The sequence below is a fragment of the Exophiala spinifera genome, assembly GCF_000836115.1.
Source record: "Exophiala spinifera strain CBS 89968 unplaced genomic scaffold supercont1.9, whole genome shotgun sequence".
Taxonomy (NCBI): domain Eukaryota; kingdom Fungi; phylum Ascomycota; class Eurotiomycetes; order Chaetothyriales; family Herpotrichiellaceae; genus Exophiala; species Exophiala spinifera.
This window is the reverse complement of record NW_015622521.1, coordinates 134334-160314: the sequence shown is the minus strand read 5'-3', so window position 1 is coordinate 160314 and position 25981 is coordinate 134334. Positions and strand designations below refer to the sequence as shown.

The following is a 25981-nucleotide window of genomic DNA, read 5'->3' as shown; positions in this document are numbered from 1 at the left end:
CTCAAGATATGTACCTCAGGTACCCAAGGCAGTAAGGTGTCATGCAGGTGGACAGGACGCACCCAAGCTACGCGTCGGCATCTCTTAATGTTGCCAAAATGCGAACCGAGTCTGAGCTTGTTTTTTCCCGTCGATGCTTCGGTTCGTTTTAACTCCGGGGGATCCGAGCTGCGTCGACACTGGCTCAGGTAGAAGCCCAGTCAGTGCTGAAAGGCCTCTTTTTTTCCCTTTCGAATGGAGTTCTCTTTGTCAGCGTTCCTTGGAAGGGGAACGAAGTCTTGTCGTGTTGACCTGCACTCGCCCGCTGTACCGCCGAAGCCAGTATGGCTGATTCACCGTCATCCGACGACAGCTCGCAAGGCTCCGTAGACGAGTTCACCACCACCACCACCACCACCACCACCACCCAGGCGGTCGCAAAACCGCCTGCGCTCAAGGACAAGGAATGCCCGTACTGCCACCAGCACTTCACCTCGTCTTCCCTCGGCCGGCATCTAGACCAGTTCATCTCCAAGAAAAAGGCCGACGGTGTCCACGATGTCGAAGAGATCCGCAGGCTGCGCGGGGGGATCACGCGGCGCACCGCCAGAGGATCGCGAAAGGAGAGAGACAAGAAGGACCGCGGCGAGACAGTGTCGTCCTCACAGGCGTCTCCGGGTCCATCAGGGATTCACTCGGACGCCGCCGCAGGGCAGGTCAGCGGAAGCGACCTGAACAGAGTACCGCCCAGCGGAATACACATAAGGTTGAACAGACTGAACTGGCAGTCGACCGGGGTGATCACGGACCCTACCACCCTGGACTCGCCGGTGTCTGTGATGCCTCCTACGCCAGCAGCGGGGTTGGCGAGCCCGTCTGGAGGAGTCAAACGCAGCTTCTCGACCTACGCGCAGGATCTCGGGTCTGCCGGGGGGTCTAACAACAATGCAGACACGACGCGAGCGCTGGAGCTGGCGCTGCGCGAGGTGCTCGATTCTCTGCGCGCCGCCACCAAACACGCCTCTCCTACGCCGTCACCGTTCAAATTCGACGTCCAGTCCCAGACGTATCCGTCGCTGTGTCTAAAGATGCTTCCCGCGCCGGCCACGCTCTTCCAGGCGTCGCCTTTCGCCACGCCGCAGTCGATCCCCATCGCCCCGCCCGGGCCAGACCAGCTGCAGCCGCTGCGGCAGAAGCTCACCATGGCCATCGACTTCTGGAAGTGGCAGGCGCTGCGGCTCGCGCAACCGACCACCTCCAACATCGCGGAAGAGGCGGATTTCCTGAGCCGCAGCGCGGCGCAGTGGAGCGAGTCGACGCTCAACCACCTCGAGACGTGCTACCAGAACTGGATGGTGCATCCGATCGAGGTGCGCACTCTGCTGTGGCAGGTCGAGCTGCTGCGCTCGTACAACAGCGAGCAGCAAAGGGTGGCCGAACTCGAGGAAAAGCTGGAGACTCTGCAACAGGAAACGAACCAGCTGCAGCAGCAGGTCGAGTACCTGTCCCGGTGCCAGTGGCCGAGGGAGATGGCGCTGTGGCCGCCGGAGCGGAGGACGTTTGGCGCGGCGATGCGCGAAGAGCTGCGGCTGATGAACCTGAACAAGATCCCCGGGGCCGAAGAATACAGCAACAACAGCATCCAGCTTCCCGAGAGTGTCTACGCGAGAGGCGACAAGTGGGACTTCGACAAGCTGGTCAACAAGTGGAAGACGCATCTCAAAGAAGACAAGAACAGGAGGATTCCTGCGTCGTCTCACATGTCGGCGGTGGATTCCGGAGCGAAACAGGCGACGACGCCAACGACGACAACGGGGACAACGGGGACCGAGCTGAAACGGGCGCAGACCGACCCGGGCAAGAATCCCTCTGCGAGTGTGACTATGAATGGACTGGCGAACGGGCAGTCACCCAATCTCAACTCGACCGGAACTCCTACCACCGCTGCCGCCGATGATCACAGGAGGAAAGGTACGATGACGAGTACCAGCACGACGAGGAGCCTTCCGAAGGGAAATGTCAATATCAATCTAGTCTCTGATTTTTGATTGAGCCGTGACTCATTACTCGTTACTACTTATGACTTGGGTGTGTATGTATATATGGATGGATGGATGGATGGATGTATGTATGTAGGTGCTTGGTTGGTCGTTTGGTTGGTAGGTAGGTAGGTAGGTAGATGGGAATGGAGTACTCGTACTGGGGAGCCGAGAGAAGAGCGTGTGAGAATGGATGAGAGGATACTCAAGCCACATATCTACCTACCTACCTGCCTACCTACCTACCTCAGCTGTAAGCAAGTGTGTAACCTAGATATAAGCATGGCTACGTGTGTATGATATTTGGGGGTGGTTAGATGATATGCTGTGTACCCTTCTCAAGTACCTAAGCCAGGTGGTACCTATGTTACCTTATTCTCGGCACCAGTGATGGTCTGTACAACGTGCCGAGTAGGATGTACATGTTACTATTACAAAGGTAGGTAGTAGATACCTGGAGCCATGCTAAGTACCTTGGGCATGTAGGTAAGTAGTCTTCAATTTTCCAATATGGCCGAACCAAGAAAAGTACACATTAGGTACGCAGCACGGAGTCCTCCTGATGGATCACACAGATGGAGAGTCCCTGTATACGTACAGAGTACAAGATGAACGGACATGGATGAACATCAACGGGTGCTCCGTACCAGGTGTTCTGGTTGAATGTATGTATATTCGTATACCTTGCTTGGGTGTTTATATACCTAACTGTGTTCCCCATCATTTCCCTATTCCTGTCCTCCCGAAAAATAAAAATAAAAATAAAAAGTCAATCCATCATCATCATCATTCCTTTTGCGCCTTGCCCTTTTCTTTTTCCTTCTCGAAGATGTTCAATACCAATGCACGGGATCGGATATATACAAAATATTGCAGTACCCCCCTAGTTGCGGAGAGCCATTCTCGTTTCCTTCGTGTCGTCGTAACGTAGAGTGTGAGTGTGAGTGTGAGTGATTTACATCAGAATCACAATCAACAACAATCGAAACCCAAACAGGCAAAAATCGGAATGGACCAAAAAATCAAAACCAAGAATGTCGGTCATCTTCGAACCGCAACAAACCAGACACGGTTCTTTGGCCTTTGTGTTCCTCTTCCTCATCGTCTTCCTCGAGCTCATCAGTCTTGTGGCGATGATCGGGAATAGGGTCATTCTCAGTGTCATCGCCGTCGTGGTCGTCAAGTTTAAATCGTACTTTTCGAAACACGGCGCGCTGAGCATTCACTCCTCTTCTTCGTCGAGTTCCTTTTCCCTCTTGGCAAAGAGACTGACTCGGTTCTGTACCGCGTAGATGGCGTATCCCACTATCGCCAGCACCACGAACAGGATGATCACGATGATCGCTATCACGTAGTTGGATTGCATCTTGTATGGGAGTCGTGGGTTCTAGGGGTGTGGTGAGTTCCGGGGCCGAGTTGGTGCGGTTGTGGTTGTGGTGGTGGCTGTAGCTGCTGCTGCTGTTGTGACCGTAACAGTTGTTGCTCGGTACACTCGTTGCTGTCGATGACCAAGTGTAATGTGCGGACGACGACTGGCTTAGAACGGCGAAAGATCCAAGTGAAGTAATGGTAGTGGACGTAGGTGCACTTCGGGCTCGTTTGTGTTGGTATGCGAATATCGAGGATGACGACGGGGGAGGTCCAAGGACACGAAATCGGACCGGGGGTGGTGGACTGAGTCCTGGGCCTGAGAGGAGGTGGGAGCTGTCGGGAAGGGATTTGATGGGTATAGGGTTCGACTGATAGCTGCGAGGTGAGACTGGCCGACGAGGACTTGGGGGTGGTGGTGATGATGGTATGCAGCTGGTGGTCTGGGAGGTGTTGGGTGAAACGACAAAAGCACAAACTGTGATATTCGGTGGAGCAATTTTGAAGGCCTTTGTCGACGCTGTAGCAGGAGAAGAGTAGATTCGTATGCACAGGTCAGAGCTCAGAAGATATGTGGTATGGTATGTGTAAGGCTTGCGTGTCGTTTGGTCAGTGGTTGGTGTGGCTTGAAAGGTGTGCGAAAGCAGATGGCTGAATCAAGATCACAGATCACAACGAGATGGAACTCTGGAATGTTAGCAGTCACAGACACGAGTGAGCAGTGTGATGGGTACATGTAGGTTTGCGCAAATTGGAGGTCCAGCCTCGTCTGTGTCCTCCGTGGATGGCTGGTTGCGAAGGAGTCGGGATGGTTGGTAAGGGAAATTGTCCAGTGGCAGGAAGATGAGGCTCTGGTGGAACGAGGCTGGGGATTATGTCTGACTGGTCATTAGAAGGTCTTGGCACTTATTTATGCTGCGCGGTGTGGGGCAGACTGAAATAAACCATTGTCTGACATATCTGAGACCAGGCTGAGCGATAATCTGCAAGGCTGGGCTAGTGAGTGTTTTGTGCTGGGCGCAGTCAGTAGCCACTTCGCTCAGCTCAGCCCATCGAACTCTCTCCCCTCCGCGGACGGATACTCTGTGACGCCGTCGCTAGCTGGTGATTATCATGATCATCACAGCCAAGTCAGTGTTTCAAAGAAGGTGCTCCGTATTGACCGACCTAGACTCCAAAAAACACCTCTCGTCATCCCACAGCGACACTCGCCGCTTCAACTTACAAGGAGAGACCTGCCTTCACCTCCCAGACGTTGCAACTAATCATCAACGGCCTTGAGATCCTATTCAAGGATGATGGTGTGCTCTGGGTACAGTTACAGAGGTAAGAAAGAGCACCCATCTCACAACTGTAGGCATCCGTAACCATCATGTCTTCTCATTGTTTTCCTCTTGCGTCGTCACCCTCGCTCCATCTATTCAACAATGAGACTACCATGTTCCATGCTTTGTCGGACACCTGTATCACTTGAATCCGTGATCGAATGCCCCTGTAAACAAAGAAAATGGCTGCGAATCCTCTCTCTCCTCCGAATGCGCCCACATCGACGCCATCACTGGCACAAACAAAGAACTCTTGATCTCGTCTTGTCGGAATGGAACAACTCCAGGGCATGTTCCCTACGTGTCTCATCATCACACCGGCTTTCGCTAACTCACGATGGGCCTTTCGATCGGACAGGCCAAGAACGGCCCTAACACCAAGCTTGATACTTCATTCTTTAGCATCTCTTCTGACGAGGACCTGAGATCACCACGAACGCCCACTTACGTCCCAGAAGCCGCTTCACTGGAATACATCGTGCCGTTCCACCACATCGAGATGGCCACCGATCGGGTACATAAGCCAGGCGAGAACAAGGCGATCCCCAAACCTCCAGCAGACGAACCAATGGCTTGGGTCTGGATATGTCATCTATGCCACTCACGATATCCGCTGGGTGTGACACGACGATGTCTGGTTGACGGCCACTACTACTGCTCCGGCGAGACGGATCGTCCGAGCCTGCGGAGAAAGAAGAAGAATAAGAGCTGCTCAAGCGAATTCGACTACGTTGCATGGAAGGCTTGGGCTACGTGGCGTCGAAAAGTCTTTCACATTGCCAGTAACCCAGCACGAACATTACGAGGCTGCGAGAATTGCGAGTTTCCAAGTCAGTGTCGATATCCTCCTTCACCGTCGCCGCTACCCCCGCAGACCAGCACCAGTAAGGCGGATGGAGCGTGTGCCTCGGAGTCGAAAAAGAAGAAGAAAAAGAAGAAAGCGCACGAAGAGGAAAAGGAAAAGGAAAAGCACAGCTCCGCTCACAACGCTACGACCTCAGCAACAACATCCGATGGCAGTGTTGATTTCGACCAGATCTTGAGTAATATCCTTGTCCAGGAGGACTGCGTGCAGACTAGAAGTGTGTCTAGTCAGGCTTCGGGTACGGGTACCACGAGCACAACACCATCGCGAAAGAAGGAGAGTGTGAAGAGGAAAACGTCACATGTACCGTCATCACTCGAAGAGGACACGAGTAGAGAGGCAGCAAGACTGCGAGAGATGGTTGGCGTGGATCTGTGGGGTACATTGGAAGACGTCGACCTCGAAAAGGCCAAGGTGGACTAAAGTATCCGGACTCCCATATGGAAATGGAAATGGTTGTCTACGGTCTACGAGTCAACTGCGAATGATATGTTTTGCAATCAACCGACGACTTTCCTTTACTTTAAACGTCGCCACCTGTGTCTGGTACATCTTGTTCCCTGGGCTCGAAGCTGGTGGTGTCGAAGCCGCGCGCCCTGAATCGTTGACAAGGGGAAAATTCGTTCGTGGAATACTGAGTCCTCCGTAGATAGAACCGAGATCACAGTAACCATTCAGAGTATCTACCTACCTACAGAGTCTTGCACAAAAGAATAACCGAACCGAGTCAGATCTCTATTTTCCCAAGAGCCTGCCCACATATTCGGCGATGGCGAGCATTTTCTCTTCAGTAAATCTCCTTCCGACAATCTGCACGCTGACATGGGCACCGTCGTATATTTCGGCATCGTAGTCGTCAAAGGTCGTCTTGTCGAGATCATTGATGGGCGAGTACCCCTGCGGATAGTGGTCCTTGGTCTTGTCGGCGGTCGTCACGGGCACCACGACGCTCGTGTAATCCAGGCCGTTGACGAACGTGGTGTAGCCGTAGTACAGGTACTTTTCGGGTCGGGCGGCCGCGTAGGGGGCGACGGGGCAGACGACGCCGTCGACGGGCCTGCCGGTGCCGGTCTCCTGCGCCGTGGCGTTCCAGTAGTCCATGTACTCCTTGAGGAACTTGCGCCTCGCCACGTTGTTGGCGGCGACCTGGGAACCCGTGAATTCCTGCACGGGCTTGTCGCCGAACGACATCTTGATCTGCGGCGACATGGCCTCGCCGGAGAGCGCAAACGCCTCGTGCACGTCCTTGCCGCCGTCGTAGGTCCACGTCTTGAACACAATGTCGTACAACCTCGCGTGCGACGGGGGCTTCCACTCAATCACCTTGTGCCCTGCCTTGGTGAGTGCTTCGGCCACCATTTCCACGGCGCGCGCGACCGGCGGCTGCGGGTTGACGGTGCCGTCTGTCTTTAACACCCCGAAGCTGAGCTGGCCCTGAGAAGACGCCGACTTGACGAGGTCCACGATGGCCTGTTCCTCCGCGTCGCGCCAGGGCATGTCGACCACCAATGGGTCTTGGAGCCACGGTTTCGTCGAGAGGATGGCTTTGGTCAAGAGTGTCACAGATCGCGCCGTGGTGGCCAGTGGTCCGACGACCGACAGGACACTGTTCTGTTCTTCCAGGTCAGCATACATACATTCTTGACGAGTCAGGATCACTTTACAAGGGAGCTGAGGGCAAGTGGGGTTTAGGGCAAAGTGCGGGGAACTACATACCTGGCCGTCCATGCTGTTGGCCATGCCTTCGTACGGAAGTCTCCCTGCACTCGGACGAATGCCGTACAGACCGTTGAACGCCGCTGGGATGCGGATCGAGCCACCAATGTCGGTGCCAAATCCTCCCGGAGAGCCTCGCAGGCCTATCAATGCTCCCTCGCCGCCCGAGCTGCCGCCGGAACAGAGATAGCGGTCCTTGGGGTTCCAGGTATAGCCGATGATGTTGTTGACCGTCTCGCCGGACATGAGTGTGTGCGGCACGCTGGTCTTGCAGTACAGGACCGCCCCGAGAGCGCGGAGTTCCTTGACCATCTCGCTCTCAAACGTCTTTGCGCGAGGGTCGCCAGCGGCTCCTTCGAACGTGTCGAGCCACCCGACGTAGCCCATGGTGGTCTCGACGTCCTTGACGTGGAATTGATCTTTCAGAGACACAGGAACGCCGTGCAGCGGGCCGATGGTCGTCTTGTGTTTGGCGTAGTACGCGTCAAGCTCCTTCGCCGAGGCCAGAGCCGCGTCGAAGAACGTCTCGTGTAGACAGTTGACCAGCTGGTGGGCCAACGACGCCCGATGGCAAAACGCCTCCGTCACAGACACGGCGGACCATGTTCCTGCCGCGACCTTCTCGGCGATCCCGACAGCGTCGGCCTCGGTGATTTCGATCTCTTGGTCCGTCAAGAACTGCTGGATGTAAGGTCCCGTGATGTCCTTTTGCTCCTCGACCGAGGGGATCTTCTCCAGGCGCCACTTGTCCGGGATGGACTTTAAGATGGCGTCCCGTTTTGCGGCGGCGCGGGATTTCCAGTCGGCCACCATGATTGCTTGTGTGGGTTTTATGTTTAATGTTGAACGTTGAACGTTGATTAGACTCCGAGGCTCTGCTGGTCGAACGTCTCCTTGACGACACCCAGGAATTTATATTTCTAGATTCTGGGACTCGGGTGTTGTACAACCTGGACAGACTCCTTCTTTCGATGGTCAACTCGATGCCGGTGGTCGCAAGTGGGGATGTCATGTAAAAAACGCACATCTCCATTGTTCGATGTCGTTCGACACGCGGAGAACGTAGTCCGATAGTAAACATTATGATCGCCCGCCGATAATCCGATAGACAACCAATCATCCTGCCCATTCCGGTAAGTTTGCGTATTAGTGATAGGGGAATTAGTAGATATAAATAATCCTACAACCAGCAAATATCAGCGCAAGAGGGTGACCGTGGTTCACACCACCAATACTGATGACACATCCGCCCAGCCGAATTCCAGGCCTCAGGGGGGACCGGAGCTGGCTCCCGCCTCCGCCTCCGCTCCCAGACCCCCTAGAGGCGGAGGGCGCTCTGAAAGACGGTTCCGCTCCTCATACATTGAGTGCTCACATGTATAGAACGATTTATAAGCTCAGATCGACTTGGTATTTACCTGTGAACCTACGAACTGTAGCGAGTAATCATTCTATTCGAGGGACGGTTCCAATAACACTGTCGGTTCGTAATATCTACTAATACTTTATAGATCTATGTTGATAATAAGGAAATAGAGGCGAAGCGATTGCGCTCTCCAAGACCTTACGGAGGCGGAGGCAGAGGCGGAGGGAGGTGGATGGTTAGCAGTCGGCCTCTTTGGGAGCCAGCTCCCGCAAACACTGACCTCAGGTCGCCGAGGTGGCCGGCTCTGGCAAGGTACATTCACAGGACTCTACCTGGAATCAGCAAAATGATGATCTCTCTCGGGAAACGAAGATAGCGTCGACCGAGTGCTCAGCTACTCGTCGTCGACAGATATCTTAGTCTCGAACAGACTCAATGCATCAACCCCCTTGCATGTCCTCTACATACGAAAGTCCTCGTATGGGTCACCCACTGAAGAATGTCGAGATCAAGCGCAAAGCAGTCTTCGATGACTGGCCTCGCAATGCTGACGTAGGGAAAACAGACGCTGATGTTCACGAGGCTCCCACTACCCAGCAGTAGCTGGCGCAATGGTGTGCTTTGCTGTAAACGGTTGTTGAGCTATACGCCAATTCGGAGTTCCAACAGTCAATATACCAATGGACATAATGGCCGACGCAAAGATGTCCGTGAATCTTCCTTTTACCTCGAAGCTTATGACGGGAGCGGCCTGTGCCGATAGAATATACCCGGGCTTTGAAGAGGGGAGATGCGACAGAGGTCAGTGAGGGTGCCCCGATGTTGATCACTGATTCCGTTCTTCCTAACGCTCGAGCGAGCAAGCTTGGATCAACCCCGCTGAAATTGAACTTGGAAGCAGAGGTAGTTGACACTCCGGAAAGAAAGAGGCTGCGCATTCTGTCCACTTCCCCGAAAGATGTCATATCTACTCTAAGCATCCACGTCGAGAGGGTATGAAACGGGACGATACAGTTTACCGATGATCGTTGGCAAACGGACTCTGACGTACGCCATGTCTGGCAGGGGCAGGCGGAGAAAGAGGGTGTTTCATCTTCAGAATCTCGACGCCTTTGTCACTTGTCATTCTGAAGGGGGATAAGTATGGTATAGGACGGCCCCTCGAACCTGTGGTTGTAGCAGCGTGAAGAGAATTAGTTGACTGACTACAACTATAGGAGCGACCTGCCGTTACACAAAACGATGAATACCAACCATGTCCTTCGGCCCCCACTGGTTCGGGCGCAAGCAGGACCTGGCTGGTGACTTCTACTCCATTCCGATCGCGGTTGGCTCTGAAGGCCCTTTTGTGCGGCGGTAAAGGTCCGTGGTTCTTTTGGAGTCTTCGATGAGCCTCTAGGCAAGAGAAATGTCCGCCCCCAACGGTCGGCCAAACATGTTCCGAGCAACAAGGGTATGCTGCATTTGCGCCAGGCCGGGGGAACCACGTAGAATTGATTCGTTGCTAGTTCCGTGGTTTGGCATGATGATTGTCGAATCGCTGTTACAATTCCAGGTATTGGGCATGGTCGACTTGGATCACTAAGCGCATGTTCCCCGCGGGGCGACAGTCTCAATGTAACCCCTCCGCGTCCAGGGTCTGGCTCATGTGGCTCACTTGGCTCCCTGGTCAGGCAGATAGACAGTCTTGGATGATCTTCTGATCGCCAGCTGGCACGCCTTCGTCGCTGGACCAAAGCCTGGGCGCCAACTCAAATCATTGATGTTGCTCATGTTTAACTTTCTCTGTTCTTGCTCTGCAGCCTGGGACTAAGACACTTGAGCTGACTGGTTTAACATGGCGAATTGGAGCAGTACTGTGCCTGCGGGCATCCTGGGTGGACTCGTATGTTGTGTCTCTTCGGTGTTAACGAGCAAGCAGGCTCCTAGTGTTGGGTTGGGGTGGTTTGTCCCAGACACTGACCCGTCGACCTCTGCAGGCTGGAGTCATGCTCCTTTTCATCTGGTGGTGGTTTCCTCGCACCTGGAACAAGGGCGTGAGGCAGGACAATGATCGACTCGATGACGTGGAGCTTCAGGCGCAGAGAGCAATGGTGGTCCAAAATGCGCGAGATATTGTCGACAATTACCGCGAAGTACTCAAGCAGCGAGAATTGACCAAGAACGCAAACATACAACAATCCACCGACACCGCCACTGAGGGACGGAGCATTGTGACTGAGTCTACTGCACGAGAAGAGGAAACAGATCATGCCAGGTTCGATACGAACCCACCGCGTCCTGACGGCCGACCTGGCGGTCCAGAATCTTGAGGCAGTACTTGATCCTCGTCGTATGAAACATACATCCTGCCAGCCTCAGTGGTCACGTGCTTGAAGTTTGCAACAGTATCCGTCGGAAAAAGGAGAGACTTGAGCGCAGTTCCAAGGCCTGGCAGCTTCAGGCAAACGCATTGATTTCCGTTCAGGGCACAACCAAAATAACAGAAGAGGGCGGCGGCAGCCTGAGAATATCGAAGCGACGATAACCTGTTGTAGTAATCGTTGTTGGTGGCTATTCTGGGTTGGTCCGATGTACTTGTACAGTCGAAGATGGGCGCCTCTCTTCTCTGCAGCGCGCATTCATTCTACGCAGGCGCGTTGTGATTGTAGAGGGAAAGATCGGAAGACAATGTCATTCTGTCTGCTATACTGGTCTATAGGCTCTTGGGGCTATAATATCCTTGCTAGTCAATTGTCAAGATTAGTTATCTTCATGCCCTTACAACCACAAAAGCACATCTATCTAGGGACACATTTGTAGCACTTGGTCCCTACTTCATGGTAAAATGGCAATCAAGAGTCCTTAGGGAGAGGTAGTCAGTCATTCATGACCCACGAAGATGCTATCTGCCCGTAGTATAACAGCCAACATGTTTTGTGTCGATGGTGCCGCTGCATTTCAGCCTCTCTCGGTCGGAATTCTGAGAAATAGTCACGTATATAAGCCATCTTGACCGCCTCACACATTAGTGGCTGCCAGAGCCATTCCAAACGCAGTGCAGAAGGGTGCACCGACCCAGCCAGATAGAATTCCGATCATTTGCGGACGGGGGTAGAGGTTGGTTTGAGAGCCGCAGATGGGAGCCAAGTGCCGGAAAGCAGTACTCCGTACAGAAGGAGAAAAACACTCTGCGACTCAACAACCTAGGAGGCGCGAGTACCCACGCCAACCTCGCTGGGCACTTGAGCGAGTCAGCCTCTCACAGCTTTGCCAGAATGGTCAATACTGGCACAAGACCGGGCATGTCCTACCGAAAGCAGGCCGCGGATATGACTGCCGGCCCTCAGCCCAAGGTTCCTTTGCTTTGTGTTGTATCGTTTTAGTCAAGAGATATAAAGCGACAGCCCTGTTCCACACCGCGAGGTTCGATGGTCAAAGGGTGGTTGATTTATACAGACACACATACTCGCACACAGTCGGGTCACGCTTCTGATCTAGTGCAAACTTCTCAACCTTGTAGGCATTCACATTCATTGAAATGGGTATTAGAACCTATGAGCCCCCATCATCTCACCAAGACGTTTTGGTCCCTTTATAAACACCTACCCCTGAACTCTTATGCCTTCTCAACTCTATTATGGGATGTTGCCCCTGAATGGCGCCCTGACATTCCAACAAATTTTCTGTCTGCACTCCCCTTTTGCTTTGTCTCTACTTCTCCCATCTGTGAGTGTGCCCTGTTAGGTGTGCGTCTTAACACTGACCTGCGAGTGGTGCAACCACACATTGGCCAGTTCGCCGTGATGCGATATTTTACTCTGTTTCTTTCCTCATTGTTTCACGTACGCAGTAAATGAATGGAATATCGGGACTGGTAATTATGCATTGTCTCTCTATTCCTATAATTTCCCACGGAAATTTCTGTACTTCGCAGGCCAGATACCCTGTTTTCCCGGTGACAGAATCCCCTGAGGATCAAGGCTATCCTAGAGAATTGTTAGAAACGAAATGCGACACGTGGATCTGGCGGTGTATACCTTCAGTTTCTCGACGAATCTCCGGTATGCGTGGTCATTAAAGTCATACGCGTCGGCCACAAGATCTACGTCGTCAGTCAGCGGTTGAGACTATCGGTGAACTCGCAGGCTTCACTTACCCATGTAGTTGACGTGTGAGCGATAGTTGCTGAAGCCACGCTTGCGGCCCTCCCGAAGAAGATTCCGGAAGATGGTGTCAACCGATCGCCTGTGGTCAGGGTTCGTCTTGTCAAAAACCATCATGTTGACAAAGATAACATGGCGCTCGTGCATGAAGAAGTCACAGAACAGGTCGAAGCCTTCTGCTTCACAGACTTTCTTGGCTGCCGTCACCCATTCTAGCACTGTCTTGCCATCCGATGGGATGATGGGCGAGTAGTCTGCGTGAGCGCCGATGCCGACTCGGTCCGTAGGCAAGCGGTATTTGACCATTGGTAAGCTCCACAGACTAGGCACGCCAACGAAGAAGCCTCCATGAGGGTCAGGGATTGAGGTCGCTTCGAGCAGCTCGTCGTTGTCGCCTGAGAAAATGTGTCCCTGGAGCCTGTCCACGGATCCTGGGGCGGCCTTGCCGATGATCTTCTTGAGCTCGTTGAAATGCGCCTGGACGACTTCTTTCGCTCCGTATAGACCAAACTTGACATTCCAGTATCCAAAACCAAGCTGCTTCTGAAGCTCCTTCAATCTCCATTCCGGGATTGGTCCCTCTTTGGGCCACAGTTCGGCTCGCTTCCCGGTCATACCAAGCCACTCAACGATGTTGGAAACATAGACGGTGTTCGGCAGTAATCCGTCTCGTCGTAACGCTCCAAAGATTTCGACAATGGTTACGACATCTTCAAAGTTTGGCATATCAAAAGAGCACGACATGTATGCCTGCGGTTGCGGATGGAGCCATATACCAAGCTTTGTGACGATGGCAAGATTACTCTGCAGGAAAAGACCTTCTATCGATGGACCGAACGTGAACTTTGACAAGTGGGACGATGGCGAATTCGAAATTGCAAATTGGCCCGTTCGGACAACGTCTCCGTCAGCAAGCATGACCTCGAGTCCACAGATGTGTTGGTGGTGTGTTGCTGTTGGTGTGAAGCCTGTTCCACGATCCACCGTCTGTTCAACATGTTAGCCATATCCTCAGAGGCCAATATTGCCTACATACATTCCCGACTACACTTCCCCAACCCAACGACGGAACACTGGGCCAAACTTTGAGCTTGTGTTTGGCACAGTATTGGTACAGGTCGGTGAATGTGACTCCCGGCTCGACAACCGCATAAGAGAACTTGTCGTCGACCTCGATGATCTTGTTCATACGATGCAAATCCAAGGCAACTGAGCCGTTCAGTCTCGGAGCAGGGCCACCATAACTGCAATCTCAGTCAGCAGTGGGAACGCGTGTGTAGCAACTCAGGCATACCCTAGATTCTTGCCGCGCGAAAAGGTCCACACTGGTATTCCATATTTGTTTGCAACGCTGAGGATACCTCGCAGCTGCTCTTCCGAGGCGGGGCTAGGATATCGTCAACGGATGTCCGGGTTTTCCCATGCGAATACATACCATACGGCACCACTGGGCATCCGCCGTTTACCTTCATTCTCCCACAACTCGTAAGGATCGACGTATTCCTCAAGGGAGGCACCTGTAAAGACATATTCTTTGCCGACAACCTTTTGAAACTCTTCAATGGCTGAATTGAAAGCTTGCTGGCTCACTCCGGGAGGAAGGACATTTTCCAGAGGTTTGAGCAGCTTCCCCAGAAACAAGCTACTGTGGTTTTGCTGGTATTCAGGATCTTCGTATCGAACGGGCAACTTCACATCAGAAGAACTCATTTCTTCCGTGCTAGATGGAAGAAGTCTGAAAAATACCAGTCTGGAATCCGTATACTTTCAACTGAGGAAATCAGGATGTTCTTGAAGACTTCTGTCCACCATCGACAGAGTTCCAATTCGGCCAGAAGTCATAATGAAGATCAACAAGTCCTTCCCACCCCCGGCACCTCCAGTCCCCACCTGGGGGAGTGGCAGCTACCCCAACCCATCCATCCCTCACGAGCCTGGACCAACCCCACATTTACCGGATACATGCAGACTACCTACAAGTACCTGGCGTCCCCGCACCCGGTCGTCACTCCAACGAGGTTGTTTGTGCCTGGCTTAGCCAGATGCTTAAATTGTCACGCCGCTAAGTGTGATCCAGGCGCCGGGGATGCTTGTTCTGAAAGTCATCGCGAGCCTTCATGAGTATCGATCTGCCGACCTACTCCCGTACCATACGCGTCAAGACATATCCCCCTCAAAGCTCGCATTTGGTTTGGTCTCGGGCACAGAATTAGGAACTGTCTGGCTCATCACCCAGGAGTCCAATAATTCTCTTCAGTCACTTTGGCAGTATCAAAGACGTACTTCCCCGTTTGTCGTCCGACGGGGTCTTGAAAGCCGTTCTCGGTTTGAAGCAAGCACTGCGACGGATCCTGTGTCATGTTCAGGTAGAATGGCACATCCAAGCTGTTCAGGTCTCCTTCCACCCACTCCACTCCCTTGGTCGATATCCGCTTCCACTCTCTTTCGACTTTTCCCTTCATTGATAGCGGCAACTTGGTTGTCATGGGACATTGGTACCAATGAGCAAAATAATCCACCGCCAACATGATGCGGTGGCGATCACTCTTGTCTGGCATCCCGGTGTGCCACAGTCGCAGATCCCGGAAACAGATACTGCCTTTTTTCACTTTTGGCTGCGCAGGAGGTTTGACCTTTGCTCGCTTCTGCAGGAACTCCTTCTTGATCCACCCTTTGGTCGGCGTGGCCTGCTGCTCCCTCTGAGGATACGCATTGTGTGTTTCAGCACCAGACTTCTGTGACTCCATTCTCGACATCCGAGTCCTGGAGATAGATGTTGATGACGATCCCAAATGGGGTTTCAGGATATGCATGATTCACGTCGCTGTGAACTGCTTGACGGCCGGTACCGCCCGGACAGGCCACGTTGCTGTTGATGAAGCGAAGCTCAGGTTTAGGGCCGAGAAGGTTTTCCACCACTCGGATCATGTGCGGATTCACGTAGAAATCCCGACCAAGCCATTCTGGCGTCAGCGGAGGGATCTGGCTAACATTTCCAGTCGAGGCACCTTGGTTCCAGTGCATGTGCTTTTTCTTCAAAAACTCTTTGTTGTCGTGAACCATTCGCTGGTAGAGGCGATCAACCAGGCTTTCGTCGATGGCATTTTCCATGACCACGAAGCCGTCTCGATGAAAGTACCCGAGACATTCTTGTATCGTATCCAACTTAGTCACTCCTGAGCGGAACTCGTCGTCACTCAGTCGGATGATAACTGGGTTCTCTCCATGTTTCTCAACATCCGGGATCAGGGCTCCGTGAGCATACTTAGAGCTCCTCGAGGGCTGTTCACCAGTAGCTGAGGACGCCATGGATCAAATGGAGTTACCAATGAACAAAAAGCCAAAAAAAACCAAAGGCGGGAGAGTTTGTGGAACGAATGGGTCCTTGTGACACAAGCACGGCGCACCCAACCTACTGTGTGTCACACGCAAAGCATAGGGTTCAGCAGAAGAGGCAACCTCTTGTGACCTCAAATTCCCTGTCTCTGGGTTACTTGGGGTGCCATGCAGGACCACTCCGTAGGTAACACAATGGCACTCTCAATGTCCTGTCACATGCAGACTGACCCAGCAATTTAGCCTAATCCCATTCCATGGGGTAAATACTGTACTTGCCGGAAACACGATCAAGAGTAATCAGCCCAACTATCCTTGGGATAAACCCGAAACCCATTCAGCTTGTTTTATGTTTGAGTCAACTTTAGAATGCTCTGATCATTCTCGAGGACAGTTTAAGCTCTAGTACGCCATGACTTCTATGAGGTCCACATTCACATCATATATAACACCGAAGATCTAGACAAATGCCGCTTTTACGTTAGAGCGTTTCTCGCAGTGCTTCAGATATCCAAGTATACTCATCAGTTTCGACCCGTTTGCTAGACAAGTTTGCACATTAAGCCCCTAAGTCCACTGTTGCCCAAGCCCGCTGTTGGAGCGAGTCCAACGAGACCGAATGGATCAAATTTAATGGCATCCATTCACAAGTCATTCTCTGCCACTTGCACAATGTCGTCTCGTCTTCCACGTTAGCCAGTAAGGGCGGTCGTGTTCAGGAGTCCAAACAGCTCGACGCCACTAAGGACGATGGCTGTCTTGTGGGAAAAAAACATCGTTCGGTTCTACCTCACCAAGAAGAAGAACGTCCTTCGTTAGTTAGCTGTACGCAGTCCACGCTCGGCAAAATTTCCCGATTGGTCAATCCCGTGTTCCCTTTTGACATCGAGGTTCGAACTTGCCGATTCTGATCAGACCTTCTTGCAACCAGAAGCCAAAAGTTGTGCGTGTACATCCACGAGGTCGGCGACTCTCAACTGAGCTGTTCGCAATAGCTCGTGGTGGGGTTGGCGTATACGCCAACAGCATGACGGCCACTCATGCCTGATCACTCATGCCTCAAGCGCTGAAAGGTAGGTTCAGTTCGCCCACAATCTTTTGCGCCGTATGCTGACTCTGAGGGAGACTGTCGAACCTGCAATCGCCGTCGCATTCGCTGCGACCGGACCATTCCTGCCTGCTCGAAATGCGTGTCCCGAAAGCTGTCATGCCCAGGCTACGAGAAACAACTGAAGTGGGTGTGTGGCGCGGTCAGTAAGGGGCCTTATCGAAAATATTATTGCCATGGTGAGGCAGATGTGAGCCTTGTAAAAACCAGTGGCTACAAACGCATTGAAAATCAAGAGCAGGCAAGCGTGGCCTCAGAGCGGGCGACGCCCGATTCGCCGACCACTTCCCGGCCTGGGAACTACCCATTTGTGGTGTGTCGAACGAATCTAGAAAACCCTCAGCTAAGCCAATCTGGAGCGGCCTTTCTGTTGAACCACTTCACCCGAGTTGTTGCCAATCAGCTGGTCTGGTATGACGACGACGCCAACCCATGGCGGAATTTGATTGTGCCACTTGCCTTGGACTCACCGACGCTTCTCACGACCATTCTTGCTATAGCATCTGGAAACATTGTGTCGAGAACGCAAGGTGATAACCAGCACACAGGAAAAATTTATCGGTCAATGCAATTCCATCGTGAGCAGGCGCTAAGGTTGCTGTCCAAAGACATTCGGGTCATGAGTAATCTCACATCAACGAAATCATGGCAGCCGTCCCATTCGCGATGGGGAGATGCAACACTAGCGAGCGTCATCCTTCTCTCCTACTTGGAGATTCACTTTCCTACGTCGGGTGTGTGGCGATTGCACCTAAAGGCAGCTCGACAAGTCATTCTAGCAATTGAAAAGCCCTCAATCTCGGACCGAACGACAATTTTCTTGACGGAGGAGCTCTTTGCTGCAACCACTTGGGCGCTCCTGACCGACTATGATTTCGATGCGTCTGTCAGCGGTTATGATCTTCACATATCGCATGACAACCATGCTCCCCAACCTCAAGAACTGCAAGAGATGGTCGCCATACCATATCAGGATTCTGGATTTGCAGGTTTCTGTCTTGCTATACAGCAGATTACTCGGATGGAGCGAATACTCCGGCAATCAAGAGTCCATGGGGTGCCATATATGGACACCGAGACCATTTTGGCGCAGATTGATCGCATGCTCTCAGAAGCTCGGCGCTGCGCACTCGGATCTGCAAAACCTGAACGCCTCCGGTGCACGAAATCCGAACACCTTGATGTCCGAAATCTGATTGATGCCATCTATCACGCCACTTCAGTCTACAAATTACGAGCGCTACAATGCACAACAAACGCAGAAAGCACCCTGAACTACCACCGAAACCAGCTCTTCAGGTCTCTACTGGCATTTCACGACCTGGAGTCATTCGCCCAAGACCAAACATGGTCTCTGTTCGTGGCTGGTACAGAGAGCAAAGGCGACGTAACAAGACAGGTTTGGATCAGGCGTCGGTTCCATCGTATTATGAGCTGTAGCTGTGAGCTCGATCGACCCAGGGTAATGAGGTTTCTCGAAGCATATTGGCTACAGACCGACTCAGAAAACTGGATTAACTATGGACGTCGGCAGACAGATCAAGTCGGGTTTCTGATACTCTAATTTTTTAAACGAGGTCTCTTGAATACTGACAACAATTTTCAAAGTAGTCATTTGAGGTTACGTCTACTCACGAGCGACAAATTTCAAGCGCGGTGAAGCTTCGGAGGCTCGCAAAACGTAAAGTGCACAGTACTCAATATTGATCACGTATGGCATCGAGAGGGAGATCTTTGCCATCATCGAGCTTGAGCAACCATCGCTCCCACGAAATATGGCCGAGTCCAACACTGTCATGCCAAGAAGAAAATCGACCACTCTCAGAGTCGCACTGTCTCTTCATCCTCTACCCCGAACAAAACCTCCATCGGATCCTTGTATCTGTAGAAACCAACCGCCGGAGGGCTGATGCCATAGCCTAGGAGCCGCTGGACCTGTGGGGATAACTTTTTCGCCATGGGTGGAGGGACGGCGAGCCAGTGATTTTCCTCGGGTCGCATGAAGCCCTTGCACATGAACAGACCGACGACTTCACGAACCTCGTCCCTAGCATGACATCGTGAGCTACTGTTGTTGAAAGACGTCTAGAGATGGGCGGTACTCACTTGGTCTTGTTGGCTCCGCCGGCATGGAACACATTTCCTCCAAAGATGAGTGCATCGCCGGGCTCCAATTCCACCGGGATGGCTTCCTCCTCCTTAGGTGCCCGTTCAGAATCCCATGTATGAGATTGTGGGATGACCAAGGTGGCCCCGTTCTCCGCCGTGGTTCTGGTCAGGGCAACGAGAAGGCCGAGCATACACGAATCAAGGCCTTGGGGAAGATGATAGTCACTGCCGGTTCCGGAAGAAAGACACTCAGCACCGAGTTAATATTTTGCAACATCGGCTGGGAACTCACCTATCATCACGATGAAGATCCTGCTGTCGGGATCCCGGATGAATTTGGAACCCGAAAGTACCGGCCAGGATAGGTTTCGAGACGAAATGTGCTCGTTTCTCTCCATACCACGGTCGGCAGGTACTGGTTAGGATCTCGTTGGCAACGTCGATCCAGAGCTTGTTTGTCGCCAATTCAATGCACCCGTCCGAAAACCCCAACAGGCCAGTTGCACGGCGGGTGGTGGCAGGGAAGAATCCCGACGCGTCGGGGATGTCTACCTCGAACACTGGTTTCAGTTCTTTGCGGATGCGAGTGACGAGGTCGTTGTTAGCGAGGCCGGTCAACACAACACCGCCATCCCGGCGAACGAGTTCGACTACTTTGGCATGGGTGGATGCCGGATCATTGGCCGCCATACGTTCAAGGTGCGGGCGATTCGACGTTGTAAGGGACTTTTGTGCTGGATAGGACGTCTCTTGAGTTGTGGTGGTGGCGATTGTCATTTTTGCTGAACGCTGTCGACTGCTACTCGAGCTTGTTTTCTCCCGGACCGCGACTTCAATTTGTGTGTGTGCAGACTGCTTCGTGAGCTAGAGGTATTTATCTACCCAACGTGGCTCCGTTTTATACTTGTAGTATCTGGTATCCTACTTTATCAACGTTGTCGAACGCAGCTGTTCTTCCCGTATCCTCATCACAAGAATCTCGGCAGTTCTGATCCTGGCCACAGACTATCCACCAGCCAGGCATCGCATTTCTCACTCGAACCCTACTAATTGGGCGATGGCTGCGGAGAAAGCCTACGCCGGGAAACCTCTGCTACTTTGGATGGGTCCATCTCCTTGGCCTAGACCCAAACTAGTTAGAACGTGTAGTGGGGTTTCTTGGGCTCTCCCAACATCCTCCTTAAAACGGTGTAGGCCGCAAGGAGGTGGTTCTATCCTGTGGCGGTCCAAACAGCCATACGCTTTGGAATGATACTCTCTTCGCTCTTAGCGGACTGAGCTCTTCCTACATGGTCTGTCACCCATTTTGCTTCTTATACTTCTCCGTTTACCGGAAGCCCTGGTTATGCTCCGGGAGGAAGAAGTTACATCGATATGCTCGAGATGGTAGCGGAGTAAAGAGTTAGATGTGGCGCTTCGAGATCTCCTTCGGGCGCCTTTATCGCCAGTTCCTGTCGACGTAGAAAGAAAGTTCATCAATAGCGCAATGTCTCGCATGCATATCGCTGAGAATTTCTCTCTGGCACTTGGCGTCAAGGTGAAAATTCTCGTGTTCGTCGTCTCCCTCGTCGTCTCCTTCTCGATTTCTCGACAATCAACCTAGCTCTGTGACACCATAACGTCTATCCAACCACTAAACTATCAACAACTTCTATTTCTTCGCCGCTCAAAAATTGTCGTCATCGCCACAGGTCAAGGCAGCCAGGCCAGTCATGGCTGCGGAATCGGAGAATCCCGACACGCTGCTCTACAAACTCACGTTCTACGTTCCTCAATCACATACACAAACGTGCCTCGATGCACTTTGGTCCACGGGCGCAGGAAGATGGCCCAACGGTCCCAGGGCTAGCGCTTGCGAGCCCCCAAAGTACACAGACGTCGCATTTATTAGCCCTGGGATGGGCCAGTTCAAAGTCTCAGCTCATGCAACTCCGCATATCGGAACCCCCGGGAATGGAGAGGCAGAACACGTTTCTGAGGACCGCGTGGAAATGGTGATTGTCGGAACAGCGACTGCGAAGAGCGCCGTCGCCAAACTGAGAGAGGTACATCCGTACGAAGTCGTGGCTCTTTTCGTGGTGCAATGTGAAGACTTTTGAACGTCTGAGGTTGCGGATTGACTGGAGATATATAACATACTAGATTAAGCGTGGGATTCGAATCAAACGCTATGACGGTTATTCCTTGCCTCCGGTGCGGTTCCTGTGCTCACTTCCCGCCACATCATTTCTATCTGAAGCACGGCTACAACCTGACCTCGGACCTCCCGGTCCTTATTTGGGGTGAAGGCAACCTGAATATTCAATCCGGCTCCCCTGGCTTATGTCATGTAGTGTTGGACTCAGAAGATGCAGGCCAAGGATACATCAATGGCTTCCGGGACACGCTGTCAGTGAGAATTGGACTGATACTACTTCTCGGGCAAGCTTCACCCTTCCAGAAGACGAAGCCAATAATAGTGGCGCTGCTGCTTGTTCGGGCGCGTACATCTCGTTTCCTCCAGTACTGCCATACGCTTCGAGTTTTGGTCAACGTCAAGGCCGTGGGACCTCTGGACTATTCTTCGCCCACGGTCGATATTGGCCCGTACCTCGACCTCGAACTCAGCCCGACCACCGCGACTCGGAAGACCCAGGTCATCACCGTCACCGATCCCGTCGACCATGTGGAATTACCTGCGCAGTATCTACGGGGAGTTCAGGGGCCAAGGCAAGCCTTAATTTTCTCAAAAACTGTAGCACCTAAACTGACACCGTACTTTAATTACAGTGCTGCCCAGCTACGCCAACTCCAAGACCATACGTACCCCATGAGGGTGCAGCATGCTGGCTACAAGCTATAGAAAAACCGAAGTTTTGAGTCGCGGAAATGAACTTTGGTCTGGACTCCTATCCTGGACCTTTAAAAGTCCGTTGCTCGTTGTTTTAAAATTTAAAATGCGGGCTCAGGCTGGTGGTGGGTATTATTTATGGCCTCGGAGCCAAGTGGTGCGGTCAAAGTTGGTGATCCGGAGGACCAACACTATGATCAAGCACGCCTAGATGCTTAGGTACCTGTTAGGTATCTATCTCTTGATGTCCTCGGCAGTGGGCAGCCACAGTAGTAGTTACGGATATAGAGAGTTGAATGCACTCACGAGTGACCCATACCACGAGGCCATGGGTCGTCTAAGGGGGGTGGCTGCGGTACCAAGCGAGTTAGTATAAGCATATAGACTATTATGTAGCACTAAGCGAAGTTAAAGAGGTGTTCTTCATTTCTATCTGTATTTATTCACTCCAACAATGACTTCTCAGTCAGAGCTAATGTTGTAATCCTAGTATGCAGTGCACGATATACTGTGATATGAGTAGACATGATAAGTACCCTCGAGATTGCAAGGATAATCTGCCAGGAAATCGTATACGCCGGTCTCACTGAATCCAAAAACACCCGCTCGTACCCTTGATATCCAAGTCAAGTCAAGCCAAGAAGACAAAAACCCCTCCGCCCTCAGACGATTTTGAAGACTTTCTTGCAATAAAAGAAGCAAAGCAGCCCAAACACTGCCAGAGCCGCAGTAGTACCCCAGAACCAGTTGAGATTGTCGACGTCTTGACCTGGAACTTTAAAATTGCCGCCAAACATACCTGGATAAATATGGCGTAAGTAAGAATTCAGTCATTCAAACAGTTCGTCCGTCTGCACCACACGAGATCAGACTCACCTGTCACGATGTTCATGGGCAGAACAATGGTACCCAGCACTGTCAGCTTGCCTAGCACGTCCGAGGTCTGTTGAAAGTTAGCCCGTATTCGTTTCAATTGGATACAAACAGGCCGTACCCTCTCCTGTCTTTCATTCATGTGAATGCTAACTTGAGCGAGATAGTTTCCGTGCGCCCTCGACAAAAGAGTCTCGTAATGCGACAGGTTTCCAGTCATGGTTAAGATATGGTCTTGAATATCACCCAGGTACAGGCCAATTTCAGATTTGGGCGCCACTTCCCACTGCTCATTGCAACGCTTCGCAAAAACCTTGATGACATCGGCCTTGGTGCCCAACAGCCTGTAGAGAGTCATGACCTTCTTGCGGCATTCCCCGATTCTCAGCAGCATGTCGATACCACTGATCTCCGGCTCGTCCTTCTCCTTGTCCTTGTCCTTGTCATGCTTCTTGACACCATGGTCGCCAGCAAGCTCATCGGTGTTCTGAAACGACTTCAGAATCTGGTCGTCAATGACATCGACTTCTTCTTCAATCCCCGTAATCAAAGGCTGGTACACATCGGTGATATCGTCAATGATGGCGTACGAGATCCAGTCCGCACTGAGGATTAAGTAGTCCGACAGCTGCCGGATCCTGCGTCGCACGTTGGCGGGATGCGGGATCTGAGAGAAGTGGAACGTCAGAATGCCATGGCGGAAGACACACATGTACATGTTGATTGGCTCGAGATAGTCTTCACTCTGAGTGTCCTGCTCAAAAGTCCTGTAGTTGATGAAGTAGTAGTTGCGGAACAATTCGACCTTCTCCCGTGCTTCTTGCATCATGATGTCTTCCGCGGTGAGTGCATGGATCCCAAACGTCTTGCAAAGCACACGCATTTCTTGTTCGGTTGGGGACGTGACGTCAAGCCAGAATGTAGGTCGAGGGCCGTACTTCTTTGGCTTGGGGGCGCGCGTTGGTGGTGTCTTTTTCTGTGGCGATGGTGAGTTTGAAGCTCTTCTGTATTCCTTGTCAAGATCCAACCTCGACCTCACCGCCTCGGAGAGATTTGACACCGCCGGGTGCCCTGCGATTCCATTGGCACTCTTGGGACTATGTATGGAGCTCGGATTGTCCAGCGTCTGACTTGCACCCGTGCGATCCTCATCCTCGCTGCTGCTCGAGTCAATGAGCTCGGGCGGGTCTGGGATGAACAATTCACGGAAAGAGCCGCCAGGCTGTACGAGCTCGGATATCGTTTCGGCATGAATGGTGCTCTCAAACTCCTCGTTAAAGTAGGTATATCGATACTGGCGGTCTTCCTCGACCCGATGCCAGGCGCTCTTGACAGGGCGCAGCCGCCCTTCCACAAAAACAGGTTCACTGATCTTCTTCGCCCTGCGCTCACCTGCAGCTCTCTCTTCCTTTTCGATGCGACTCCATTCATCGAGCACCCACAATTGAGGCCACTCCCGCTCTCGACGTCTTCTCCGTCCGCCACCAACAGGAGGCCCAGTCGTGTGAGTGTTGTTGTAATAGTCACCAGCCTCCGAGACCTCGTCTCCGGGGAAGCAGACGTCACCCTCGACGCTCAGATGGCGCGAAATACCTTCAGGCCGCAGCCGAGGGCTTGGTGGTGCAGAGTTGGGGTCCTGTTTTCCATCGCTTTCAATATCAATCAAGACATCCTTGCTCACGTCCTGCGTGGACCTTCGATTGTCAGGGGACCGCGTGAGAAAGCTTCCGTCATGGATCATCACATCGCCATACTGTGGGTCGAGTGTCGGACTCGGAGGCACCGAGGGGGGATTGTTGACATCGTAGTCTTGATCACCCTTGGGATAGGAGCTGCCATTGACATTCAGCCGCTTCCTCTGTTTCCTCGATGAGGACGAGATGCTTGAAGCGTGTGACTTTCTTCGGAAAAGGCCGTACCCAATCTCTCCCACGTTCTTCTTCTGCGACTCGCTCGCGATCAACGGCGTTCGATCATCGGTCTCCTCATAGTCCGAGCCAGGCGGACTTGTGGTGTCCTGCTGACTGCGATGCCGCCTCCGCGTAAGGGCATCTGGTCTAGCGAAGGCACCAGTACGGTACGACGTCGCAAAGAGATTGGTGTTTAGTCTGCTGTCTCTTCTGGGCCGGAGAGTTGGCTGTGCTCTGTGGTCCAGAAGGGCCTCGCTGTCCACGCTCCCACCACTTAGATTCCCCTTCGGGTTCTTGTAGAAAGATTGTCTAGCCGAGACTTGTTGCTGGGACTCTTCAATCAAGGGATCCTCGTGCAGTCTATCGCCAACGCTCTGGATAGCAGATGTTTCTGACGGCGCAATAAACGACTGGCGGCGAGTCCTCCTCTTTTTGCCGCCCCTGTGCTTTCTCTTTTTTTTGCTGCCTTCCGTGTTTTGCGTCGAAGGTTGGGGTAGAGCCGATGAGGAAGCATCTGTTCTCGACGGCGTGGGAGTGCGCGACGGAGGAAGCTGGGAGGATGGACCTCTGTTTGGAGGAGGAAGCGGGTGCATCAGGACGACGGGCGGATGAGGCGCAGTTGAGAGGGAGGGAGGACGACGGAGAGATACCTCGGACGACGAGGGAGTCTAGCAGGGATGGGCATGTACATGGAATAAAGAGAGGGAAGAATCTCCAGGCCAACAAGATCCAACGAAGCTATCATACTAGGGCACAGCCATGATACGTGGTAGATACAGGCACTCGTACTTCTTCTACGCTGTATGGCTAGAGTTTTGTTTGATACTCCGTCCACGAAGCACTTTGTGTCTGGTCGGGCGCATGCCAATTCTGCCTATGACGTTCGTGAACTGTGTCTGTGGTTAGTGCAGGAAACTAGCCTGTTTCAGGTTAGTCCACGAGTAAATAGCACGCCACGGAGAAACTATATCCCGGCTCCGTGCTCTCCTAGGGTGGATGGGATGGATATACA

General features: G+C 52.5%; 12 protein-coding genes across 12 annotated transcripts; 6 read left to right on the top strand and 6 right to left on the bottom strand.

Annotated features, from left to right (window-relative positions):
* Positions 1-323: 323 nt before the first annotated feature.
* On the top strand, positions 324-2027 carry PV08_11091 (uncharacterized protein; the record flags this gene model as incomplete). Its single annotated transcript, XM_016385403.1, has 1 exon — positions 324-2027. One exon carries the CDS (start codon positions 324-326, stop codon positions 2025-2027), a length of 1704 nt encoding a protein of 567 aa, XP_016230347.1.
* Positions 2028-3040: 1013 nt separating this feature from the next.
* Positions 3041-4344, bottom strand: PV08_11090 (uncharacterized protein; the record flags this gene model as incomplete). The annotated part of the gene is made up of 2 exons (XM_016385402.1): positions 3041-3906; positions 4332-4344. 2 exons carry the CDS (start codon positions 4342-4344, stop codon positions 3041-3043), a joined length of 879 nt encoding a protein of 292 aa, XP_016230346.1.
* A 704-nt stretch (positions 4345-5048) lies between these two features.
* On the top strand, positions 5049-5999 carry PV08_11089 (uncharacterized protein; the record flags this gene model as incomplete). The annotated part of the gene is made up of 1 exon (XM_016385401.1): positions 5049-5999. The coding sequence occupies one exon, from the start codon at positions 5049-5051 to the stop codon at positions 5997-5999; it is 951 nt and encodes a 316-aa protein (XP_016230345.1).
* Positions 6000-6311: 312 nt separating this feature from the next.
* On the bottom strand, positions 6312-8105 carry PV08_11088 (uncharacterized protein; the record flags this gene model as incomplete). Its single annotated transcript, XM_016385400.1, has 2 exons — positions 6312-7187; positions 7293-8105. 2 exons carry the CDS (start codon positions 8103-8105, stop codon positions 6312-6314), a joined length of 1689 nt encoding a protein of 562 aa, XP_016230344.1.
* Positions 8106-10495: 2390 nt separating this feature from the next.
* On the top strand, positions 10496-10970 carry PV08_11087 (uncharacterized protein; the record flags this gene model as incomplete). The annotated part of the gene is made up of 2 exons (XM_016385399.1): positions 10496-10543; positions 10638-10970. 2 exons carry the CDS (start codon positions 10496-10498, stop codon positions 10968-10970), a joined length of 381 nt encoding a protein of 126 aa, XP_016230343.1.
* Positions 10971-12539: 1569 nt separating this feature from the next.
* PV08_11086 (uncharacterized protein) lies at positions 12540-14513 on the bottom strand (the record flags this gene model as incomplete). The annotated part of the gene is made up of 6 exons (XM_016385398.1): positions 12540-12626; positions 12678-12742; positions 12797-13790; positions 13840-14047; positions 14098-14190; positions 14239-14513. 6 exons carry the CDS (start codon positions 14511-14513, stop codon positions 12540-12542), a joined length of 1722 nt encoding a protein of 573 aa, XP_016230342.1.
* A 518-nt stretch (positions 14514-15031) lies between these two features.
* Positions 15032-16112, bottom strand: PV08_11085 (uncharacterized protein; the record flags this gene model as incomplete). Its single annotated transcript, XM_016385397.1, has 2 exons — positions 15032-15502; positions 15537-16112. 2 exons carry the CDS (start codon positions 16110-16112, stop codon positions 15032-15034), a joined length of 1047 nt encoding a protein of 348 aa, XP_016230341.1.
* A 1081-nt stretch (positions 16113-17193) lies between these two features.
* PV08_11084 (uncharacterized protein) lies at positions 17194-18811 on the top strand (the record flags this gene model as incomplete). Its single annotated transcript, XM_016385396.1, has 2 exons — positions 17194-17212; positions 17265-18811. The coding sequence occupies 2 exons, from the start codon at positions 17194-17196 to the stop codon at positions 18809-18811; spliced, it is 1566 nt and encodes a 521-aa protein (XP_016230340.1).
* Positions 18812-19068: 257 nt separating this feature from the next.
* PV08_11083 (uncharacterized protein) lies at positions 19069-20133 on the bottom strand (the record flags this gene model as incomplete). Its single annotated transcript, XM_016385395.1, has 3 exons — positions 19069-19294; positions 19354-19581; positions 19649-20133. 3 exons carry the CDS (start codon positions 20131-20133, stop codon positions 19069-19071), a joined length of 939 nt encoding a protein of 312 aa, XP_016230339.1.
* Positions 20134-21068: 935 nt separating this feature from the next.
* Positions 21069-21455, top strand: PV08_11082 (uncharacterized protein; the record flags this gene model as incomplete). Its single annotated transcript, XM_016385394.1, has 1 exon — positions 21069-21455. One exon carries the CDS (start codon positions 21069-21071, stop codon positions 21453-21455), a length of 387 nt encoding a protein of 128 aa, XP_016230338.1.
* Positions 21456-21526: 71 nt separating this feature from the next.
* PV08_11081 (uncharacterized protein) lies at positions 21527-22198 on the top strand (the record flags this gene model as incomplete). The annotated part of the gene is made up of 1 exon (XM_016385393.1): positions 21527-22198. One exon carries the CDS (start codon positions 21527-21529, stop codon positions 22196-22198), a length of 672 nt encoding a protein of 223 aa, XP_016230337.1.
* Positions 22199-22848: 650 nt separating this feature from the next.
* PV08_11080 (uncharacterized protein) lies at positions 22849-25562 on the bottom strand (the record flags this gene model as incomplete). The annotated part of the gene is made up of 3 exons (XM_016385392.1): positions 22849-22985; positions 23063-23129; positions 23181-25562. 3 exons carry the CDS (start codon positions 25560-25562, stop codon positions 22849-22851), a joined length of 2586 nt encoding a protein of 861 aa, XP_016230336.1.
* Positions 25563-25981: the final 419 nt, after the last annotated feature.